Source organism: Zootoca vivipara, chromosome 7 (assembly GCF_965207765.1).
Source record: "Zootoca vivipara chromosome 7, rZooViv2.hap1.1, whole genome shotgun sequence".
Taxonomy (NCBI): Eukaryota; Metazoa; Chordata; class Lepidosauria; order Squamata; family Lacertidae; genus Zootoca; species Zootoca vivipara.
The window spans coordinates 25,254,231-25,275,760 of NC_142590.1; the positions used below are offsets into that span (position 1 = coordinate 25,254,231).

At 43.7% G+C, this 21,530-nt stretch overlaps 1 protein-coding gene across 5 annotated transcripts in view; it reads left to right on the forward strand.

Moving 5' to 3' along the window:
- The window catches only part of LOC148685008 (uncharacterized), a 255,411-nt gene that overhangs the window by 17,679 nt on the left and 216,202 nt on the right, over positions 1-21,530 (forward strand). For all 5 annotated transcript variants that reach the window (XM_088673840.1, XM_088673837.1, XM_088673841.1 and 2 more), the window contains exon 2: positions 19,760-19,881. In XM_088673840.1, coding sequence (XP_088529966.1) covers positions 19,760-19,881 — 122 coding nt within the window. The remainder of the gene's footprint in view (positions 1-19,759; positions 19,882-21,530) is intronic.

Here is a 21,530-nt window from a genome sequence, read left to right on the forward strand (position 1 = left end):
TTTCGACTTCCAAAACATCCGGAAACCAAAGCGGCTTCTGATTGGCTTCAGGAAGCCCCTGTAGCTAACCGGAAGCCGCAGAAGCCCCGTCAGACGTTTGGCTTCCAAAAATAGCTTGCAAACCAGAACAGTCACTTCCAGGTTTGCAGCATTTGGGAGCCAAAACGTTCGAGAACTAAGCTGTTCAAAAACTAAGTTTTTTGAGATTCTGCAGCAGAGCCTCATGGTGCTTACAGCTTACCTTCCCAATTAACTTGTGCATGGGAAACAACCCGGAAGATATTGTCACGAGGAGATAGAGTGGCATGTCTTGGAGTTCTCCCCATGTCCTAGCCCCGCCCCAAACTTAACTTATTGATGTGTGGGTGTTCACTTTAAGGAAGGAAAGCCTGGGTGTTTGACCACAGGTGTCGCTAATTAAGATCAAGATCAAGGCAGGCGTTTGGGATGGGGGAGGGAGCCTCATCACAGACCTAGGGCTAGAGTGCTGTGAGTTGGTTTGTGTGTCCTCGCTACCCATTTGAGGGGCTCCTGGGAGTGGATTGGGGACATGTTGATTTGGGTATGTATGTTTTTCTTTCTTCAATAAAGGTACTGTATTTTGGTTCACCTTCTACCTGTTTGGGTTATATGCCCTGATATCCTTGAAAAGAACCCCTGCACTTGGCAGAACAACTTGGAACAGCTAAATCAAAAACTCAAATTGCAAGCCAATCTGATTGAGGGTGGTGCAAAGGATGTAGAAAAGGGGAGACCAAGGGCCAATTGTGGTGCAGTAAAAAACAAACAAACAACCTACTGACCCCCTGACACAACTGCCCTAAGGGTAGGAGGGTTAGGTAGTGAAGGAAATGAAGAAGTCCTTGAGGGAAAGGTGACAATGCCTTGTATACAACACACCATTTCCACCAAACAATTAGCCCAGGTTGGCCATGTGATTCCACTCATACGCTCCCCTCAAGACGAAGTCTCATGAGGCTTCCACTGTCATCAAACATGCCCCCATCAGAGGGCTACAGTATGTTTCTGTTGGGGCCTAAACACAACCTGCCACCTGTCTAGCACAGTCATATACTGTAGTCTGGTGTTAATGCATACTCTCCAACATTCCTCAAATGAAAATGGGGACATTTCTCGCTCCTCACTCCAAGTGAAACTCCTTAACCCCCCATTTTTGTACCTCACGACCACAGAGCATTTCCTATCAGAAGAAGGATGAGTTCTCCCACCGCGCCAACAGAACACGTTGTCCTGAGAAAACCCCTTAATTTTGGTTAATAATATAATAATAATAATAAATTTATTATTTATACCCCACCCACCAGGCTGGGTTTCCCCAGCCACTCTGGGCACTTCCCAACAAAAATATTAAAAAACACGATAAAACATCAAACATTAAAAGTGTCCCTAAACAGGGCTAGCTTCAGATGTCTTCTAAAAGTCAGGTAGTTGTTTATTTCCTTGACATCTCATGGGAGGGTGTTCCACAGGGCGGGCGCCACTACTGAGAAGGCCCTCTGCCTGGTTCCCTGCAACCTCACTTCTCGCCGTGAGGGAACCTGCAGAAGGCCCTCAGAGCAGGACCTCAGTGTCCGGGCTGAATGGTGGGAATGGAGGCAATCCTTCAGGTATACTGAGCCGAGGCTGTTTATTATTCAGTAGATTTACAAAAAGAAAAGTAAATTTGGGAAAGGGGCAAGATTAGAAGTGGATGCAGAAAGCATTTAAAAAATAAAAATAAAATCAAGACTCCTTGTGGTCCACTCTGCTCCCCCTTTCTTCTTGCCCAGGGCGCCCCTGCCCTCTGCCTGCCCCTCAGAGCAAGCACATTATGGGGGGCTGGGCTGTGGAACCTCTCTTGCTCCTTGCCCACTCTCCAGCAGCCACTACAAGCTGCCCAAGGGAGGAGGCTGGCAGCGGAAGCCATGGAGAGACCATAGATCAGCAAGGAGCTACTCACTCCCAGCTGCTGATGCTTTGCACAAGCGCCAGCCCATCTTCCTCCCCGAGCTCAGCATCGACGTCACTGGCAGGGGAAATAGGGACATTCCAGGATCAAATCAGAAGCCGGGGTGGCTTTCATAATTCCAGGAAAGTCCCTGGAAAATCGAGACACTTGGAGGGCAATTTAACGTCTCCTCCCTCCTCCTCCCATTTTGCATCTTAAGACTTGTACAGAATTCGTGACTTCAGCTTCTGCCAGCTTTTTCTCTCCTTGTCCTATCCATTTGCTTTTGCTTTTCTTTTGAGTTCTCACAAACTCAGAAGCTTGTGCACTATTTTGTGTCATTTTAGTTGGCCTAAAAGATGAGGTAGGAGCTGGTTTTGGTTTGGCTGAATCAGGATTAGTCAATGGGGGTCTATTCATGATGCCTTCCCCCCCCCATTGCGTTACGGTACTAAATGCCCCTGAAGCATCCCCCGCACCAGGAACTCTGACAATGTTTAGCACGTTTTCAGTTTGTCTGAAGTTTCACTATGTAGCGCTTAGTAAAGTCGTTGGGGGTGATGATCCCAGCTACATGAAATAAAGTCAGACAGCAACTCACACGTACACACAGTTGCACATATTGCACGAACCTGTTAAGGATTTTACCTTTTTAGGGAATGACAAAATAATTACAGGACAACATGTCCTTCATGAGTAAAAGCAACCAAGCTAAAGTGCTTTCAAGGCTGGCATGGCCTACTTCTCCACTGGCAAGCTGCATAAATCATAAAGTGTTAGGGGACTGATTCATACGGTAGGGGATCTGAAAGCATGCAACCTATGTTTGTGGCTCTTTCTGTGTATTGTACTAATGCATAAAAATGAGCAGCGTTGAGCTAAAGAGAACATTTGCAGAAAAGTGTTTAGGATTTCTGAATCCATTAAACTGGATAGTTGTTGGCCATGTTGAAAAACAATTCTTTCCCCTTATTTTTTAAAAATGCCTTTTTTAATATATACGATTTCTAATTTGTCCACTGTTGTATCTGCTTGCAGTCCCTCCAAGTGACCCTCTTATCCAGGGACAGTCCTGGATTTACAGGAGTCGTCTTGGTTTCTGATCTGATCCCAGAATGTCACATTTTCCCTTAGGAGGTCCCTTTTTTCTTCAGAGAAATGTTGGAGGGTATGGAGTTAGGAAACTCCCGAGCCAAGGGGATAAGTAACTATACAACCTTTAGAAGACATTCAAAGCCAACCCTGCATAGGGAGGTTTCTTAATATTTAATGTTTTATTGTGTTTTTATATATGTTGGAAGCTACCCAGAGTGTGGGGGCAGCGCAGTCGGATGGCCGAGATATGAATAATAAAGTTGTTGTTATTGTTGAATAGGACGTCCCTATTTTCATCAAAGAAATGTTGGAGGGTATCTGCTTGCCAGAACAGTGTATCTGCCCCTGGATTTGCTGTAGATTTGGAAAGAAAGCTGGTCAGTTTCACTGTTGCTTTTTTGCTGCCTTTGTACGCGAATCTGCAAGCTTGTGAGGTGTCCTCCATCCAGTAGCACTTCTTCCCTATGTGACTTGCACACACACGGGTTTGCAGGTCCATCTGTTGATACACATTTTTTTGTTTTTTGTTTTTGCAAAGGAGGGGTGTTATTTGTCTGACCAATGAAAATCAGTTCAGATATATTAATATAAATACTAATAATAACAACAATAATTTATTTATTTATACCCCAAATATTTATATATTTATTTATATCCAACAAAATATTAAAAAAATACAACAAAACATCAAACATTAAAAACTTCCCTAAACAGGGCTGCCTTCAGATGTCTTCAAAACATGTGAACCTAAGGATCTGAGATACTTCTTCATACCAGTGGGAGTAAATATCCTCCCTATAAATAAAAAACTAGCTGATTACTTCAGCATTCACACACACACACACACACACACAGAGAGAGAGAGAGAGAGAGAGAGAGAGAGAGAGAGAGAGAGATTATTTACAACACATGCACACACAGTTGTCAAACTAAACATGAAAATGATAGTACAGAATCAGAAGAAAAACAAACAACCACAAAACACAAAACACAAAAATACAACTAAGACGTGATAACGTATGACAGCTTATACAAAACAAATAACCAATCACACACACATACACCATTGTTCAGTTCTTCTTTTCTTTGAATTGACTTCCTTCATCCTCAACACGGTTCTTTTTTCGTTTCTGATAAACTGTCTCCTTTTCAGTTCATTACTACCCCCCTTTTCTTTTTAACTTAAGTACCATAAAGTATTCTGCAGAAATTAATCAAAACAAGTCCACCCTGGGGGAAAATATACACCCGGGGGGGGGGGAAATCTATATGTTTTACATTGAGTCAACTTCTCTTTCTATGGGTTGTCTTTCTTGGACAGCAGTTGTCTCTCTATGGTGCTAACCAGTGCTCCCCCCCCCCCAAGAAAGAGCCACACTTTTTAACAACAAAAGAAAGAGGTGCCAGGACTGTGTACCTTGAGTAACCCCCCCCCCTCAAAAAAAGCACTGGTGCTGACAGGGGCACTATGATTTTCCTGTTACTGTCCCATTGGCCTTCAGGACTTATTCCCCTGGACAAGGCATTTTTTCCTCCCTTTGGGAAGAGGGAGTGCTATCAAACACTCACAAAACCCTTTGATTACATTTAATTGCTCATCTTCTAACATTGTGTATGCCATCAAATGCCAACAGTGCCCTTCAGCTCTCTATATTGGACAAACAGGCCAAACCCTACGCCAAAGGATAAATGGACATAAATCTGACATCAGGAACCAGAAGACAGAGAAACCAGTAGGAGAACACTTCAATCTCCCAGGACATTCTATACAAGATCTCAAAGTAGCTGTCTTACTACAAAAGAATTTCAGAAACAGACTAGAAAGAGAAGTTGCTGAATTACAACTTATCACCAAGCTCAAAACCATGGAGGGACCTGGTTTGAACAGAGACACTGGATTCTTATCTCATTATACATGATAAAGCGATCTTCAGCCATCTCAACCCTTGCTTTTTCATGCAAAACCATTTGCAGTCATTTTCAGCCATCAACAGCTATCAGTCAGTCAATCACCCACTTCCACCACCCTTCGGAGTGATACCCCCTCCCCTCCCCCTCTCCTCCCCACCCCTTCTCCACATAAGCGCCTGGGAACTCCTATTTCAGTGTATCTGAAGAAGTGTGCATGCACACGAAAGCTCATACCAAAATAAAAACTTAGTTGGTTTTTAAGCTGCTATTGAAGGATTTTTTTTTATTTTACAAAACCCTTTGAGGCTTTAAAAATCATCCACAGGAACTCTCAAAAATTCCACTTTATTTTTGAGGAAATCAGAAGGGAGCAAGCAGTGACTCTCATATACTGTAGCTGAGCAGCTTCATTCATGTGCAGGGCAGAATGGGTTCATAATCACCGCCCTTCCCATTTTCTTGAATTGGGGGGGGGGGGGTAATGGAATCCAAAACATTATAAAAAAATAAAGATCCAAGATTCAGTAAATTATATAAAAGAAACATCCAAAATCCATAACATTATTTGAAAATCCAAATCCCAAATCCAGAACGCCACATAAAATAAAGATCTTGGGCAGTGGTTCAGTACAAGATATTACTTCTCCATCTTTGCAAGTTGTGTGCACATGCGTATTGCCACAGCAATTTCAGTGTTTCTGATCCTTTTGTAGGAGAGCCTTGGCACCTCCTGGTACCTTCTTTGCATCGATGTGATTAAATAGTGGAGTGTGCAGAGTACACACATACTATGTTGGTGAAAGCCGAGTTGCGGGCGGGGGGGGGAGGGAGAGGGAAACTTGGCTTCTTTGTCAAGAGTTCACTGAAAACATCTGTTCAATCACAGAGAGGCCAAAAAGGCAAGAACAATTCGAGAAAGGGGGAAATACAGTACAGAAGTTAACACAATGCCAGCATACTGTTAATCCTTCAGGCACTAGGAAGATGAAGAAATTGCTAGGAAGATGAAGAAATTGCTGGAGTTGGGGCAGCTCCATTTCTAGCCATTAAATATAGGGCAGAGCCGACTGAGGGAAAAGGGGCTTGTCGTCTATCCTTTTGTATAGCCTGAACCAACGCTTGCCTCCTCCAATTCCTACTGCAAGGCAGAAACTGGGGCTTTGGCCATGTCCACTGGAAGGTGAAAGGACAACAATTATCTTTATCCACTAGCCATACTGGGCCATATTCAATGTTTTGGTACTAACGTCTAATGCGCTATGCAGCTCGGGACCTGAATATTTTAGAAGCCTTATATACCCATTAGATAGGGACTGGAGAGAAATTTGATTCAGTTTACATTAAAAGTTGGATCTACCTAATTTGCTCTTTCCCAAACTATATGGGAACTGAAACATGGCCACAAAATTGGCACTTGCCCTGAATTTGCGGTGCAGATCTCCAGCCAAGTAATGCGTACAAAAATGCATATAGTGGGGTACATTTTGCATAAAAATGCCATGTATTCGTGGAAACAGAATTTAAAAAATGCATTATATTAAGAGAAATTGTTTTGCAAAAAGTGTTTGTGGCAGGCAAAATTGCACGCAAGAATTCATATATGAGAGAAAATTGCACTACAATGCTGATGAATTTTCATGGTGATGATTACCCTTATTATTTTTAAATCACAAACCAATGTGGAAAATTGAAAAAAAAATGGGGAAAATGAGAGAAACAGTAATTGATGGGTAAGCCCTCCACTACCAGAAGGTCACTGTGTTCTGCGGGGCAGTTTCTCCTTGAAGCTGCTACAATATCTGAAGCCTGCTGTGCAGTAACTTGGAGCATGGCTTTCTGTGTGGAACAGCATCCCTGCTGAGTTGTGACAAGCGGCTGACGAATTGTACTTTCTGAAAACAATTGGAGGCATTTTGGGTTTGACAACCTTTCCCAGCTCTGTGAGTGTTTGTTCTGTGATGATGAAGATGGTATTCCTGTATCTCAGTGCTTCACCTGGGTCACATGACAGAGCTGGGCCAGTAGAGAGACGGCTCTGCCCTTGGCCTTCTTAGGATCAGGCAGGCTGACTTGCCACCGTACTTGGAACCCAGACCATTAAGTAGTGGATAAATGCCTGGAAATATAAAGCATGACTGATTTGTGAAGCTCATTGCTGTGACATGTTGAGAGCCCCGTTAAGACAAGGGGGATTCCTAAAGGATTGGGGAAATGCTGAGTGGATTGGCATGCCAAAGGTTATAGCCAAGATGCCTAGGGAAACATGCTTGGAGTTTCCTTAAACTTCTGGAATGCCAGAGTTGGCTAGCAAAAAATGAAACGGGATAGATCGCTCAGTAATCCTCCTGCGGCTTTTTCAACCTTTCTTCAGGAAACATTTGGTGCTGGCGACATGCAGATCTTCCACATACAGGATAGTAAGAAAAAATTGGACAGCAGTCGGAAGATGCTGTTCCTGGCGACCTTGAAATTATTAGCTGTTTTAATTGCTTTTAGATGTTTTCAGTTGTTTTGAATATGGTTTTATTTTACTATTAATTGTATTGTTTTATCACTGATGCGTTTGCCACCCTGGGCTCCTTTGGATGGAATAGTAATAATAGTAGTATTATAGTAGTAATAGTGGGAGTAATTATTACTAGAATAGTAGTAGTAATACTCCCATCCACATTGGTGGTATTATCGTATGTGTGCGGTTTCAGTAAGGACAATGAACTGCACAGATCATGCCAACTGAGGAATGACTCTTGTAGGGCTTTTAAACTGGTAAAGAAGAAAGTGCCCATCGCTCCAAGATCTGATTCCTCTATTTTTAGACTTAACCTCATCCTTGTGATTGTCGTTCCGAGAAGACCCAAACTCGAACCTGGCCTTTCCTTTCATCATAAATTTCCTTACATTTAGGGGAGATTTATGTTCTGGCTTGGCAGCATAGGCTCTCAACCAATCTTTTTGGAAATTTTTTTTAAATAAAAAAACCTAAACAAAAGGAAGCACAGCTAATTATTGGGGAGGGGGATCGTTTCCAGCATCACCATAGCATAAGTGGATAAAACGGATACAAGGATAATACAGGACTAAGGCTAATGTTTGGTCTCTTTCTGCACTGCCTGGAGGGGGTGGGTTTGAGGGGGGGGCATTTTGCTGTGGACAAAGTGCTTCCTTGGGACTCAGGTTTGGAAGACAATATTGGGAGATCGTGTTCTTTGCCAAGGCTACTGGTACATGGTGTCTCTCAGGGATCAGTTTTGCCCCTCCCTTCCTATTGCTTAAACATCTACTTAAAGGCACTGGAAGAGAGATCATTCAGGGATTTTGAGTGTGTTGTTATCAATATGCTGAAGAAGAAGAGTTTGGATTTGATATCCCACTTTATCACTAACTACCCGAAGGAGTCTCAAAGTGGCTAACATTCTCCTTTCCCTTCCTCCCCCACAACAAACACTCTGTGAGGTGAGTGGGGCTGAGAGACTTCAGAGAAGTGTGACTAGCCCAAGGTCACCCAGCAGCTGCATGTGGAGTAGCAGGGAATCAAACCCGATTCCCCACATTAGGAGTCCACCGCTCTTAACTACTACACCACACTGGGTCTCTGCTGGTGACCCACAGCTCTGTTTTTCCTTTTCATCTAATACAATGGAAGTATTCTGTGTCTACAGGCAGGATTAAGATTCTTCCATAAATAAATGCATTTTTATTCCTACCCTTTCTCCAGGGAGCAGAGGGCAGTATATACGTTTCTCTTCCCTTCCCCCCACCATTTTATCTCCACAGCAGTCCTGTGAAGGCGGTCCAGGTCGCCCAGTAAATGTAAGATATGAATGGGGATTTAAGCCCAGGTCCCCTCTCGGTCCAAGTCGAACACTCTCCCCACTACACCACAATGCCTTGGCCATTGCAAGCAGCAAGAATACGGTTGTCTCCAACAGGATAAGAGAAGTTTGTAGTGGAGATTGCTGGCTTTCTTTCAGCCAGGTTTGCATGATAGCAACTCTTTGCAAGCACAACTGAATAAAATGAAATGAAATATGAATGGAATGTCAGCCCTAACTTTTATTTATTTGTGTTTTCTGGCATTGTCAGTCCATGCCATATATCCTCAGATTGTTCTGTGAAGGCTTGAGCCACAAGAGTCTCATTATGGTTAGTCAGTCAGGTCCTTGTCTGGTGTAAATTGGTGGTGCACCATTGAAATTCAGGCAGTGTGTCCAATCGAAACCCGATAAGAATCCTACAGGGAAAATGAGGTTGTTATAAAGCTTGTGTAGCACTTTAGAAGCTATGCATAATAGTGTTGCGGAGCAGTTTATAATCTGGAATGTTTGGGAAATGCACCTCTTCGAGGAGCTTTCAGTCTCCAACTGGTACATGATAACTTATAATCATAACGGACTCATCATCAGAGTGATGTTGCTGAACAAGGCTTAGCGGTACAATCAGTGCTGGGTCAGCAGCTCAGTCATTCTGGTCACATGCCAGGAAATGATTTCAGATTTTTCCTTACTTCCCAGTAAACACACTGAGAATTGCAACCTTAGCCTTTATTTGGATCAGGGCGCTCACAGTCTAAGGGCCCTGCACTCCTGCTTCACAAAGCAATCAAAACTCTCAATCTGGAGAGGGTTTGGATGCAGTGATGGGAGGCCTCCACTACTGTGGAGATCCCTGGCAGGCCCACCAAAAGTGTGGGGATCAGAAGGCAGCCGTAGCTGGAAGACCACCACCCCTCCCCCCCAAGAAATGGGTCACTTCTTGGCTGGGGAGTGGAGTCCATTAGTTCCCAATCCATTAGATCCCAAGCCATCCCAGAGCATCAGGACATAAGAGGAGCCTGCTGGATCAGGCCAATGGCCCATCTTGTCCAACGTCCTGTTCCCACAGTGGCCAAACAAGATGCCTGGGGGAAACCCACAAGCAGGATTTGGGTGCAAGAGCCCTCTCACCTCCTGTGGTTTCCAGCAACTGGTATTCAGAAGCATTGCTGCCTCCCACTGTGGGGCTGCCAGTTCAGACTTTTCTGGTGCAACATTGTAGAGCTTTCAAGCAGATGTGGCTCCATTAGCTAGTGTGCTGGTCTGTACACATTTTTGTTCTCCCCTCTTGCTTCTAGGCCCCACTTGTGCAGTCCATATGTGTGTGTGTGTGGTCTGGGATGGCCAATCAATCTTTATTGTGGTCAAAGACCAGACGACAGAAATAACATCAGCAACATGCACTGCATCAGCACCAAGGGGCAGACATAGTAGACAAAATTTAAAAATTACCTATATACTTATTTATATTTTTTTAAAAAAAACACTCCTTCAGCTAAAATCTATCATCCAGAGTTTGAAATCAGTGCCGTGTTTCTCCGAAAATAAGTCATACCCCGAAAATAAGCCATAGTGATAGGCAGTTTAACCTTGTAGGTTAAGAAATAACCTTGTAGGTTAAACTGCGCCATACTTATTTTAAAAAATAAGGCATCCCCTGAAAATAAGCCACCGTGGGTTTTTTTTGAGGGAAAAAAATATAAGACGGTGTCTTATTTTTGGAGAAACACGGTATTCATTCACCGACCATCGCTGTCACCACAGTCTGCCTTGTCCTCATTGCCACAGCTGATATTTTGCAACAGGTGATATTCAGATCTTTGCCAGCAAGAAGGTATACAATGTAAGTTTTCTCTGAGTGGCCAGGTAGTTCCCTTAATAATGGTTGAATTAGCTCCCACCGGGTATCATTATATAGTGGGCAATATATATGCCCAATGGATTCAATCTCATCAGAATTACATAGACATAATCTCTGTTCTACTCCGATATCATGGTATCTACCCTTCTAATAGTGGATTTGGGGTGGTAAGGTTGCTATGGGGTGGTATTTGTTTAAAAAGCATACTTTTGAATACCTCATTGTGTGTCCTCCTTGTGGGGTGGGGCCATTTTGGCTACATAGCCATCAGCACTCAACAACCTGTGTTTGTTATTTAAAAGAAGTTATGAGGTTTATGTTATATAGTGGAAGATATGTGCAAAAAAAAAAAACCACTATCCAGTATTTAATGTCCATCTTCCCCAGTAGGTCATTCTTTCCATTTCATGCCCATAGAATTCAGGTTATTAAAGAGAGCAATTTTCTTGCCAGCCCCATGGCCATGCAAGAAGTTGATTTCATGTTTTCTTTTATGCAAAGCCCACCCTATCCTGACCGCGCCACATTTTGCCCTACTAATTAAAACACCCATGTTGTTAATAAGTTCTGGCTGGTTTTTTCATTTAACGTTGCAGCGTTCTCCCCGCCTTGTAAATTTCAGTTGGAACACTTGACAACAAGTTAGAAGACATCGGTAATGTGATGTAATTTGGATTTCCCGGCGTCCAGTCCCAACAGGATACGTGCACATAAGTACTGGTTATTAAGGACAAGACTAAGTCAATAAATCCAAGGGAGTCTTCTCTCAATAGTTAAATTGCTCTAATTTATGCAGTGCCGAAGCCCAGACTTTCTTTTGGTTCTCTTAAAACTACTTTATTAATCTTAATTTATCCCCCCACTTTATTAACCCTAATTTCAAACTGCATCTTAATAGAAGTAGTCGGTTGACCTAGAAACTATGAATGATGAAGCAGAACCTCTGAGAAATGTATACAAGACAATCAGCCCGGAACTACTAATCAATGCTGCTGACCTCATGCTTAACACTGAAACCTAAAATGGGTATTTGGAGGTGTTTTTTCTCAACTGGCCAGTCTGATGTTTATTTGGCGGGGGGGGGGAGGAGAAGCTTGTTTAATTTGAGGCCGCTTGATGGGTATGGCAAGGCAGCAGAAGAAGGACTGAGCATGGTGTGTGCCGCTCTCGGTAGTGCAAAACCTAGCAAGGGTTTTGAGAGGCTTTTTGGAAGGTTGGGCCCATGGCAGAGGGGTGTGAAGGCATGCTATAATATTTCAGAGGAATGCATATATACTCCAGATTGCTGTGCCAAGTTTCCCGTTACTAGTGAACTCTTTGGGGAGGGTTTATGAATGTCCAATTTGGGCGTGCTGAATTTATGCAGAGGCTTCTTATTACGCTGCCTCATCTAAAACAATTTGGCTACTTTAGCTCCCCACCCTCACCACCCCACCCCCCACCCCCCGAACTGGCCAGCCTGCTCTGCTTTCCCAGCTGTATCACAGAGCAATTACAACCAAGGTGATTAGCTGGTTGTAATCTCAGACCCTCCAAGTGTCCCTATTTTCCAGGGACGTTCCTGATTTAGAGAAGCCGTCCCAGTTTCTGATTTGATCCCAGAATGCCCCACTTGTCCTTAGCATGTCCCTATTTTCATTGGAGAAATGTTAGACGGTATGGAGTTATCTGACGCCCCACCCCCGAGCCGTCTGATGGCAATCCTGTATAAGGAAATATTTTTAATGTTTAATGTTTTATTATGTTTTTATATATGTTGGAAGCTGCCCAGAGTGACTGGGACAACCCAGTAAGATGTGTGGAGTATAAACAGTAAAATTATCATTATGGAATGGGGCGGTCTCTCTTTTCATCAGATAAATGTTGGAGGGTAAGCAGTCTCTCCTTCCTATGCATGGTGGGTATGACCCTCTTCAAAGAAACCAATAGCCTAATCCTATCCATGTTTGCTCAGAAGTTAGTCCAGACAGATTTTAAAATAGGATTTACTGTACTTCCAAGGTGGGACACAGGACTTGCTGATCAGAAGGTTGGCGGTTTGAATCCCTGTGACGGGGTGAGCTCCCGTTGTTCGGTCCCTGTTCCTGCCAACCTAGCAGTTCGAAAGCACGAAGTGCAAGTAGATAAATAGGTATCGCTCCAGCGGGAAGGTAAACGGCGTTTTCGTGCGCTGCTCTGGTTCACCAGAAGCAGCTTAGTCTTGCTGGCCAGTAAAGCAAGTAAATGCGACTGGACCTAACGGTCAGGGGTCCCTTTACCTTCACCTTACTTCCAAGGAAATATGCTTAGGGTTGCAACCCTCAAAGTGAGACAGAACAAAGGAAAGAATGGGGAAGTGTGTCACGTATTTAATTCTCAAAATTTGTGTGTGTGTGTTTCAGGGAACCCAGCAGATTCTAAGTGCAGGTGAAAAGTACTGTATCCCGAGGCAGCTTTAATTTACATAGCCAACCCTTACTCAGCAGAGTACCATAAGTAGGGGAGATATTGAAGCCATAGATGGGTCACATTTCTTGAACAATTTGTCATACATACTGTGGGCCCTAACAAGCTTTCCCTATCAGACACCTGGCGTCATTACTCTTATTTCCACTGCAATCAGTGCTACCAAAAAAACAAAAAACAAAAACATGCATTAGGCTCGCAAGTGAAGTCATGAACACAGTGCACGGCCGTCTTGTTTTCTAGATGCAGAAACAGGAACAGTTTTGTTCTTCCTCCGTCTTCTGTCATGGCATGAACACCATATTGTGTGCTTCATTCCCCCCCCCCCCACAAGCATTGACATGTTAGACCAGACCAAAATCCAGCTGGCCTGCCCTCCTGCTTCCAGCAGCAGTCAACCACATGCCTCTGGGAAGTTCACAAGAAGGGCACGAGCCGCCCCTGGTTGTTTGGATCCAGCACCTGCTACTCAGGGGTAACTGTATCTTGACTTTCCATGTAACTATTGGGGCTAATAGATTTGGAAATCTGTCCAAACACCCCACCCCCACCCCCGCAAAGGTAAAGATCTGTTGAATTGACTGCAGAGTCCTCTTGGGTCGGTTTCCTCTTCTAGAGAGTGTGGGCAAGCATGGGTGCCAACTTGAATAAAATACAGACCCTCCAAGTGTCCTTATTTTCCAGGAACAGTCCCAGATTTACAGACGCTGTCCTAGTCTTTGATTTGTTCCCGGAATGTCCCACTTTTCCTTAGGACGTCCCTATTTTTACCAGAGAAATGTTGGAGGGTGTGGTAGGATGTCCCTATTTTCATCGGAGAAATGTTGGAGAGTATGGAGTTATCTGACCCCAGAGCCATCTACAGGCAGCTCTGTATGTTGTTGTTGTTTAGTCGTTTAGTCGTGTCCGACTCTTCGTGACCCCATGGACCAGAGCACGCCAGGCACTCCTGTCTTGCACTGCCTCCCGCAATTTGGTCAAACTCATGTTCGTAGCTTCGAGAACACTGTCCAACCATCTTGTCCTCTGTCGTCCCCTTCTCCTAGTGCCCTCAATCTTTCCCAACATCAGGGTCTTTTCCAAGGATTCTTCTCTTCTCATGAGGTGGCCAAAGTATTGGAGCCTCAGCTTCACGATCTGTCCTTCCAGGGAGCACTCAGGGCTGATTTCCTTAAGAATGGATAGGTTTGATCTTCTTGCAGTCCATGGGACTCTCAAGAGTCTCCTCCAGCACCATAATTCAAAAGCATCAATTCTTCGGCGATCAGCCTTCTTTATGGTCCAGCTCTCACTTCCATACATCACTACTGGGAAAACCATAGCTTTAACTATACGGACCTTTGTCGGCAAGGTGATGTCTCTGCTTTTTAAGATGCTGTCTAGGTTTGTCATTGCTTTTCTCCCAAGAAGCAGGCGTCTTTTAATTTCGTGACTGCTGTCACCATCTGCAGTGATCAAGGAGCCCAAGAAAGTAAAATCTCTCACTGCCTCCATTTCTTCCCCTTCTATTTGCCAGGAGGTGATGGGACCAGTGGCCATGATCTTGGTTTTTTTGATGTTGAGCTTCAGACCATATTTTGCGCTCTCCTCTTTCACCCTCATTAAAAGGTTCTTTAATTCCTCCTCGCTTTCTGCCATCAAGGTTGTGTCATCTGCATATCTGAGGTTGTTGATATTTCTTCCGGCAATCTTAATTCCGGCTTGGGATTCATCTAGTCCAGCCTTTCGCATGATGAATTCTGCATATAAGTTAAATAAGCAGGGAGACAATATACAACCTTGTCGTACTCCTTTCCCAATTTTGAACCACTCAGTTGTTCCATATCCAGTTCTAACTGTAGCTTCTTGTCCCACATAGAGATTTCTCAGGAGACAGATGAGGTGATCAGGCACTCCCATTTCTTTAAGAACTTGCCATAGTTTGCTGTGGTCGACACAGTCAAAGGCTTTTGCATAGTCAATGAAGCAGAAGTAGACGTTTTTCTGGAACTCTCTAGCTTTCTCCATAATCCAGCGCATGTTTGCTATTTGGTCTCTGGTTCCTCTGCCCTTTCGAAATCCAGCTTGCACTTCTGGGAGTTCTCGGTCCACATACTGCCTAAGCCTGCCTTGTAGAATTTTAAGCATAACCTTGCTAGCGTGTGAAATGAGCGCAATTGTGCGGTAGTTGGAGCATTCTTTGGCACTGCCCTTCTTTGGAATTGGGATGTAGACTGATCTTCTCCAATCCTCTGGCCATTGCTGAGTTTTCCAAACTTGCTGGCATATTGGGTGTAGCACCTTAACAGCATCATCTTTTAAAATTTTAAATAGTTCAGCTGGAATATCATCACTTCCACTGGCCTTGTTATTAGCAGTGCTTTCTAAGGCCCATTTGACTTCACTCTCCAAGATGTCTGGCTCAAGGTCAGCAACCACACTACCTGGGGTGTACGAGACCTCCATATCTTTCTGGTATAATTCCTCTGTGTATTCTTGCCACCTCTTCTTGATGTCTTCTGCTTCTGTTAGGTCTTTACCACTTTTGTCCTTGATTATGGTAATCTTTGTACGAAATGTTCCTTTCATATCTCCAATTTTCTTGAACAGATCTCTGGTTTTCCCCATTCTATTGTTTTCCTCTATTTCTTTGCATTGCTCATTTAAGAAGACCCTCTTGTCTCTCCTTGCTGTTTTTTGGAAATCTGCATTCAGTTTCCTGTATCTTTCCCTATCTCCCTTGCATTTTGCTTGCCTCCTCTCCTCCGCTATTTGTAAGGCCTCGTTGGACAGCCATTTTGCTTTCTTGCATTTCCTTTTCCTTGGGATGGTTTTCGTTGCTGCCTCCTGTATAATGTTACGAGCCTCCATCCATAGTTCTTCAGGCACTCTGTCCACCAAATCTAAATCCTTAAACCTGTTCCTCACTTCCACTGTGTATTCATAAGGGATTTGATTCAGATTGTATCTTACTGGCCCAGTGGTTTTTCCTACTTTCTTCAGTTTAAGCTGGAATTTTGCTATAAGAAGCTGATGATCTGAGTTACAGTCAGCTCCAGGTCTTGTTTTTGCTGACTGTATAGAGCTTCTCCATCTTTGGCTGCAGAGAATATAATCAATCTGATTTCGATGCTGCCCATTTGGTGATATCCATGTGTAGAGTCGTCTCTTGTGTTGTTGGAAGAGAGTGTTTGTGATGACCAGCTTGTTCTCTTGACAGAACTCTATTAGCCTTTGCCCTGCTTCATTTTGAACTCCCAGGCCAAACTTGCCAGTTGTTCCTTTTATCTCTTGATTCCCTACTTTAGCATTCCAATCCCCTGTAATGAGAAGAACATCCTTCTTTGGTGTCATTTCTAGAAGGTGTTGTAGGTCTTCATAGAATTGGTCAATTTCACTTTCTTCAGCACCGGTAGTTGGTGCATAAACTTGGATTACTGTGATGTTAAAAGGTCTGCCTTGGATTCGTATCGAGATCATTCTGTATAGGGAAGGTTTTTTTAATGTTTATTATGTTTTTTTATATATGTTGGAAACTGTCCAGGGTGGCTGAGGCAACCTAAAATTATTATTATGGAATAAGACGTCTCTATTTTCATCAAGAGAAATATTGGAGGTTATGTAAAATATTGAGGGGGAAGGTAGGGCCCATCTCATATAATCAGTCATAAGTTGTGGCACGCACACACCATTTGAATGGCCATGCCCATGAACTTCGGGAGGCCCAGCACCCTCAAATGTTTCATTGGGGGTGCTGAAGGGACCTCGGCCCCCAGGAGCTGGCTCCCATGTGGAGCTTTCATGAAGGATTGTGATATGTATTTTCTCTTGGGCCCATTACCACCCCACCTCCATATTTATTTCTTGCCGCTACCCCCTCTGAATCATTCTCAGAAGCCAATTTCCTACTCCTGGTCCTTCAATCTGCATTGGTAACCCCCGTCAGAGCATAAAGGCTGGGCTCAGAACCTACTGGTGCATTCTCTTCCAGCCATCAGCTGTCTTAACAGCTTGCCCCTAGCTGAGAGCTTTCTCCTAGCAGTTTGAGGGCAGTGTGTCCCCAATTTAGGTTGGCACTTCTGCCCCCCCCCCAACCCATTTTGCAGTGGTGGGAACTCCCTGTTCAGCTCCTACTCCATCACTAGCTACTTTGGCCCCAAGGCAGGATTACCTTCTGTTTCATTGGGAGCAGATTCAAAACATCCAGGATTCCTTCAGAACTGGACTCGTGTTACTCTTGCTAGGTTACTGGACCAAAGGCATCAGTCAATTACTTGCCGTGGTTAATTGATATTTTGAGGATCAGGCTTGATTTCACTCTAGCTCTCTTCAAGGTCTGAAAGCATCGGTAAGTGACAGCGAATTAACAGTTTGTTCACAGCTTAAAATGGAATTTTGATTAATTGAAAATGCCATATGGGCTATCAAAGGTTGCAGCGGTGCCCGAGAGGCTGCCTCCCACTTTTTAACTTTCCATCCTTCTCCACTCATTTCCCCCGTCTAATGTATTTTTGTAGGTTGATTTTCACCAACAATAGTGGCTTTTAAAGGCACACCCTCCCCTAATATATGCATTTATTATTATTATTATTATTATTATTATTATTATTATTATTATTATTATTTGGGGGGGGTATATTTGGTTGCATCACCGAATTCAGAGAAGTGCAAATTTGGAAGTGTTAGCTGTCTTCCAAGCTCACATTTTATTTCAGGAAATGAGGCAGGTCCGTATTAAAATGCAAACCAAATTTCTCCCCCCACACCTAGCCATAGGCCGAGAAGGGATGAAGCAGAGTGAGGCAGGTTAGAGGCATTACTGAATGCTGAAATCATCAGTTGTGTCATGTTTATTATTTTTGTAAAATCACATAGTTATTGGGGGGGGCATGGATTTACCCCCAAATCTTGGCCAAGCCCACACCAGAGCTGTAGAGCACATGCTGTGCACGCCATAGGAGCCATCTCCTAGGGGCTGAGGGCTCTTTGCCCTCCGATAAAATATTTGAGGGGCCCCCACAGTCGATGGGCATTGCCATTCAAATGGGGTGTGTGCATAGCAGCATATGATCGATTATGCAAGGTAGGGCTTACCTCCCCCCTCCCCAAATTTTATTCAAGTTGGTAAGGGACTCCTGAATGTTTAAGTCCAGTCAAAGGTGACTGCGGTGCTCATCTCGTTTTCAGGCCAAGGGAGCAGGCGTTTGTCCACAGACAGCTTTCTGGGTCATGTGGCCAGCAGCACTAAACCGCTTCTGGTGCAACGAGACACCGTGACGGAAGCCAGAGCACACAGAAACACCATTTACCTTCCCGCCACAGTGGTACCTATTTATCTACAGTGGTGCCTCGCTTAACGAATGCCCTGCTTAACAAAATTTCCGCTTAACGAAAGGATTTTTCGAGCGGAGCTTGCCTCGCTAGACGAATGTGTTTTACGAAAAATTCATCTAGCGAATTGCGGTTTCCCATAGGAATGCATTGAAATTCAATTAATGCGTTCCTATGGGCAAAAAAAAATCAAAAAACATTCAATGCATTCCTATGGGATTCGCTAGACGAATTTTTCGCTATAAGAAAAGACCCGTGGAACGAATTAATTTCGTCTAGCGAGGCACCACTGTACTTGCTTGCTTTCAAACTGCTAGGTTGGTAGGAGCTGGGACAGAGCAATGCGCGCTCACCCTGTCGCAGGGATTCAAACCGCCGACCTTCCGATCAGCAAGCCCAAGAGGCTTAGTGGTTTAGACCACAGTGCCACCCGCGTGCACACAGAAGTCACCAGGGTTCAATCCCTGCCCATTTTAGGAATGTGCAAAACTCCTCTTTGGCTGCTTTCACACCAAGCACTTAAAACACTATAAAGACCACTTTAAACACTCATGGTTTCCCTCAGAGAATTCTGTGAGCTGTTGTTTGTTAAGAGGCCCCTACTCCCCACACAGAGCTATAATTCCCCGTGCAGAGGCATTGACTGTTGACCCACTCCAGGGATTGTTTAAAGTGGCATCATAGTGTTTTAAATGTATGATGTCGATGTGGCCTTTGAAATCCTGGAGGGCTGCTGCCTGTCAATCAGATGGGCCCAAGTTCTGGGCTTGGTGCACATACTATTCCCCCACAATGCCTTTCTTCCTTAGGGCAACAACTATTGCATCCAGGGCAAGAGCTTGGAATTTCTGCCTGAGGGCTCCCAAGTCCTTTATGCAAACCCAGATGAAAACTCCCAGTGGAATAAAGAAATGCATTAGGAAGGAGTGATTTAATGAATGGATAGTAAAAGCCAAATACTATCATTTGTAGTTGTACACTTGAAGGGGGGTTGGTTGATACTGTGTTTCATTCTCTCTCTCCCCCCCCCTTTACAGCTATTTTTTTATAATAATAAAAAAACCCAACAAAATCAGAAAGATGCACAATGCACATTTTTATAAGGGGCTTCTCAAAGGACGTAAATATATGGTTGCTGACATTTTGCCTCTAAGGACCCTTTTGAACACATTATCTCCAGAGCGTTGCTCCAATCTGACTGTTTAAAATAGAATAAGTTGGGGAAACTCCCTTCAATGTGTTTTCAATTGCAGATCGTGGCACTTTCATCCAACAATTTTGAGGAGATAACTTTTAATTACAATAATAAGAACCACATGGGCAGTTGATTGATGCAAACCTGATGTGTTCTCTTACTTTATTAATCTTTTTAATTAGAGTCAAAAGAATGTTTTATCTGTCGGGAAGGAGACGAGATGGGCCGTGACGCTCTGCTGCACTTCTGTGACTGCAAAAACTTGATTGCTCACCAGAAATGTCTTTTAACTTGGATACAAAAGGTAAGGGAAATGATGCAGAATATGACCTTACAGTTCAGCATATTTGGTCTCTCACTCTTCCTGCGACAGTGTACGTCAGCATCTTACTGTATAGGCCTTCCTTGTCTTCATTTGCAAAGGGGCTCTTGCCTGCATTTTTTTCAGAAGTTCTCTGAATATATTATTCTAGAAATACCTTTGGGGAAGGGCCATTGGCGAAGACTCTCCCCCCCCCCCCGGTGCCCCTGCTGGAGAATATTGAGCGATAAGCCTCCCCACCGAATAAGGTGTTTATTTTTTTTAACTAGCCCTAGTTATAGCACACAAGGATAGTTTATAATCTTGGTTCCAGGATATGGCCCGAAAGTATGTGAGGCTTGCTGAAGCCAGGTGGGTCTGATCACAGTCTGGATGGGTGACTGCTGTGGAACCATGTGTAGGCTACCACCATGGGTTCCATGATGGGAGAAAATAAGTAAAGACAAGTGCTCAGCCTTATACTGAAGTTGATATCTTCTGGGTAACTCAGTTGGTTAAAGCAGGGTGCTGATAATGCCAAGGTTGCAAGTTCGATCCCTGTATGAGACAGCTGCATATTCCTGCATTACAGGGGGTTGAACTACATGATCCTCAGAGTCTCTTCCAACTCTACAATTTTATGATTCTATGATGATCTGATCTGTTAATTTAATCAACTTCAAGAGAGGTGTGTGTTCCAGTGGTTAATATCTGCAAACAGAGGAGCTGGATACTATTTTCAGACTGCCTCAAAGCCACACCTTCTCTAGGAAGTCTCTACTTGTGAAACTTGTCTCTACTTGTATGCTTGTGAAATGTGGACCACTTATAAACGCCATCTCCAACTCCTTGAAAGATTCCATCAACGGTTTCTCCGAAAATTTTTACACATCCCTTGGGAAGACAGGCAAACTAATGCCAGTGTACTGGAAGAAGCAAAGATCACCAGTGTTGAAGCAATGATTCTTCAACATCAAATTCGTTGGACTGGTCATATTGTCTTCCAAAGCAACTACTCTATTCTGAACTTTAAAATGGTAAGCGTAATGCTGGAGGTCAATAAAAGAGGTTCAAAGACTCTCTCAAGGCAAATCTTTAAAAATGTAGTATAAACACTGACAACTGGGAAACACTGGCCTGCGAGCGCTCCAGTTGGAGAACAGCTTTTACCAAAGGTGTCATGGGCTTTGAAGACACTCAAACTCGGGACAAAAGGGAGAAATGTGCTAAGAGGAAGGGATGTTTGCCAAACCCTCACCATGATCAATCCCCGCCCAAAAACCTATGTCCCCACTGTGGAAGGACATGTGGATCCAGAATTGGCCTCCACAGTCACTTACAGACTCACTTTTACAACCGTGTTTATGGAAGACAATCTTACTTGGCTTCGAGTGATCACCAAAGGAGAAGAGGAGGAGGAGGAGGAGGAGGAGGAGGAGGAAGAAGAAGAAGAAGAAGAAGAAGAAGAAGAAGAAGAAGAAGAAGAAGAAGAAGAAGAAGAAAGCCTAGATGTGTAGCAGTTGAGTTTCTATTGAGTTGAGTTTCGTTGACCATTAGGAAAGAAAATGTATGTAGCACCTAATCACAGGCATGGCTGCATGATGTGGAGTTTGAATTCAGTTGCTATGTATCTAGCATCCAAATGCAAAGTT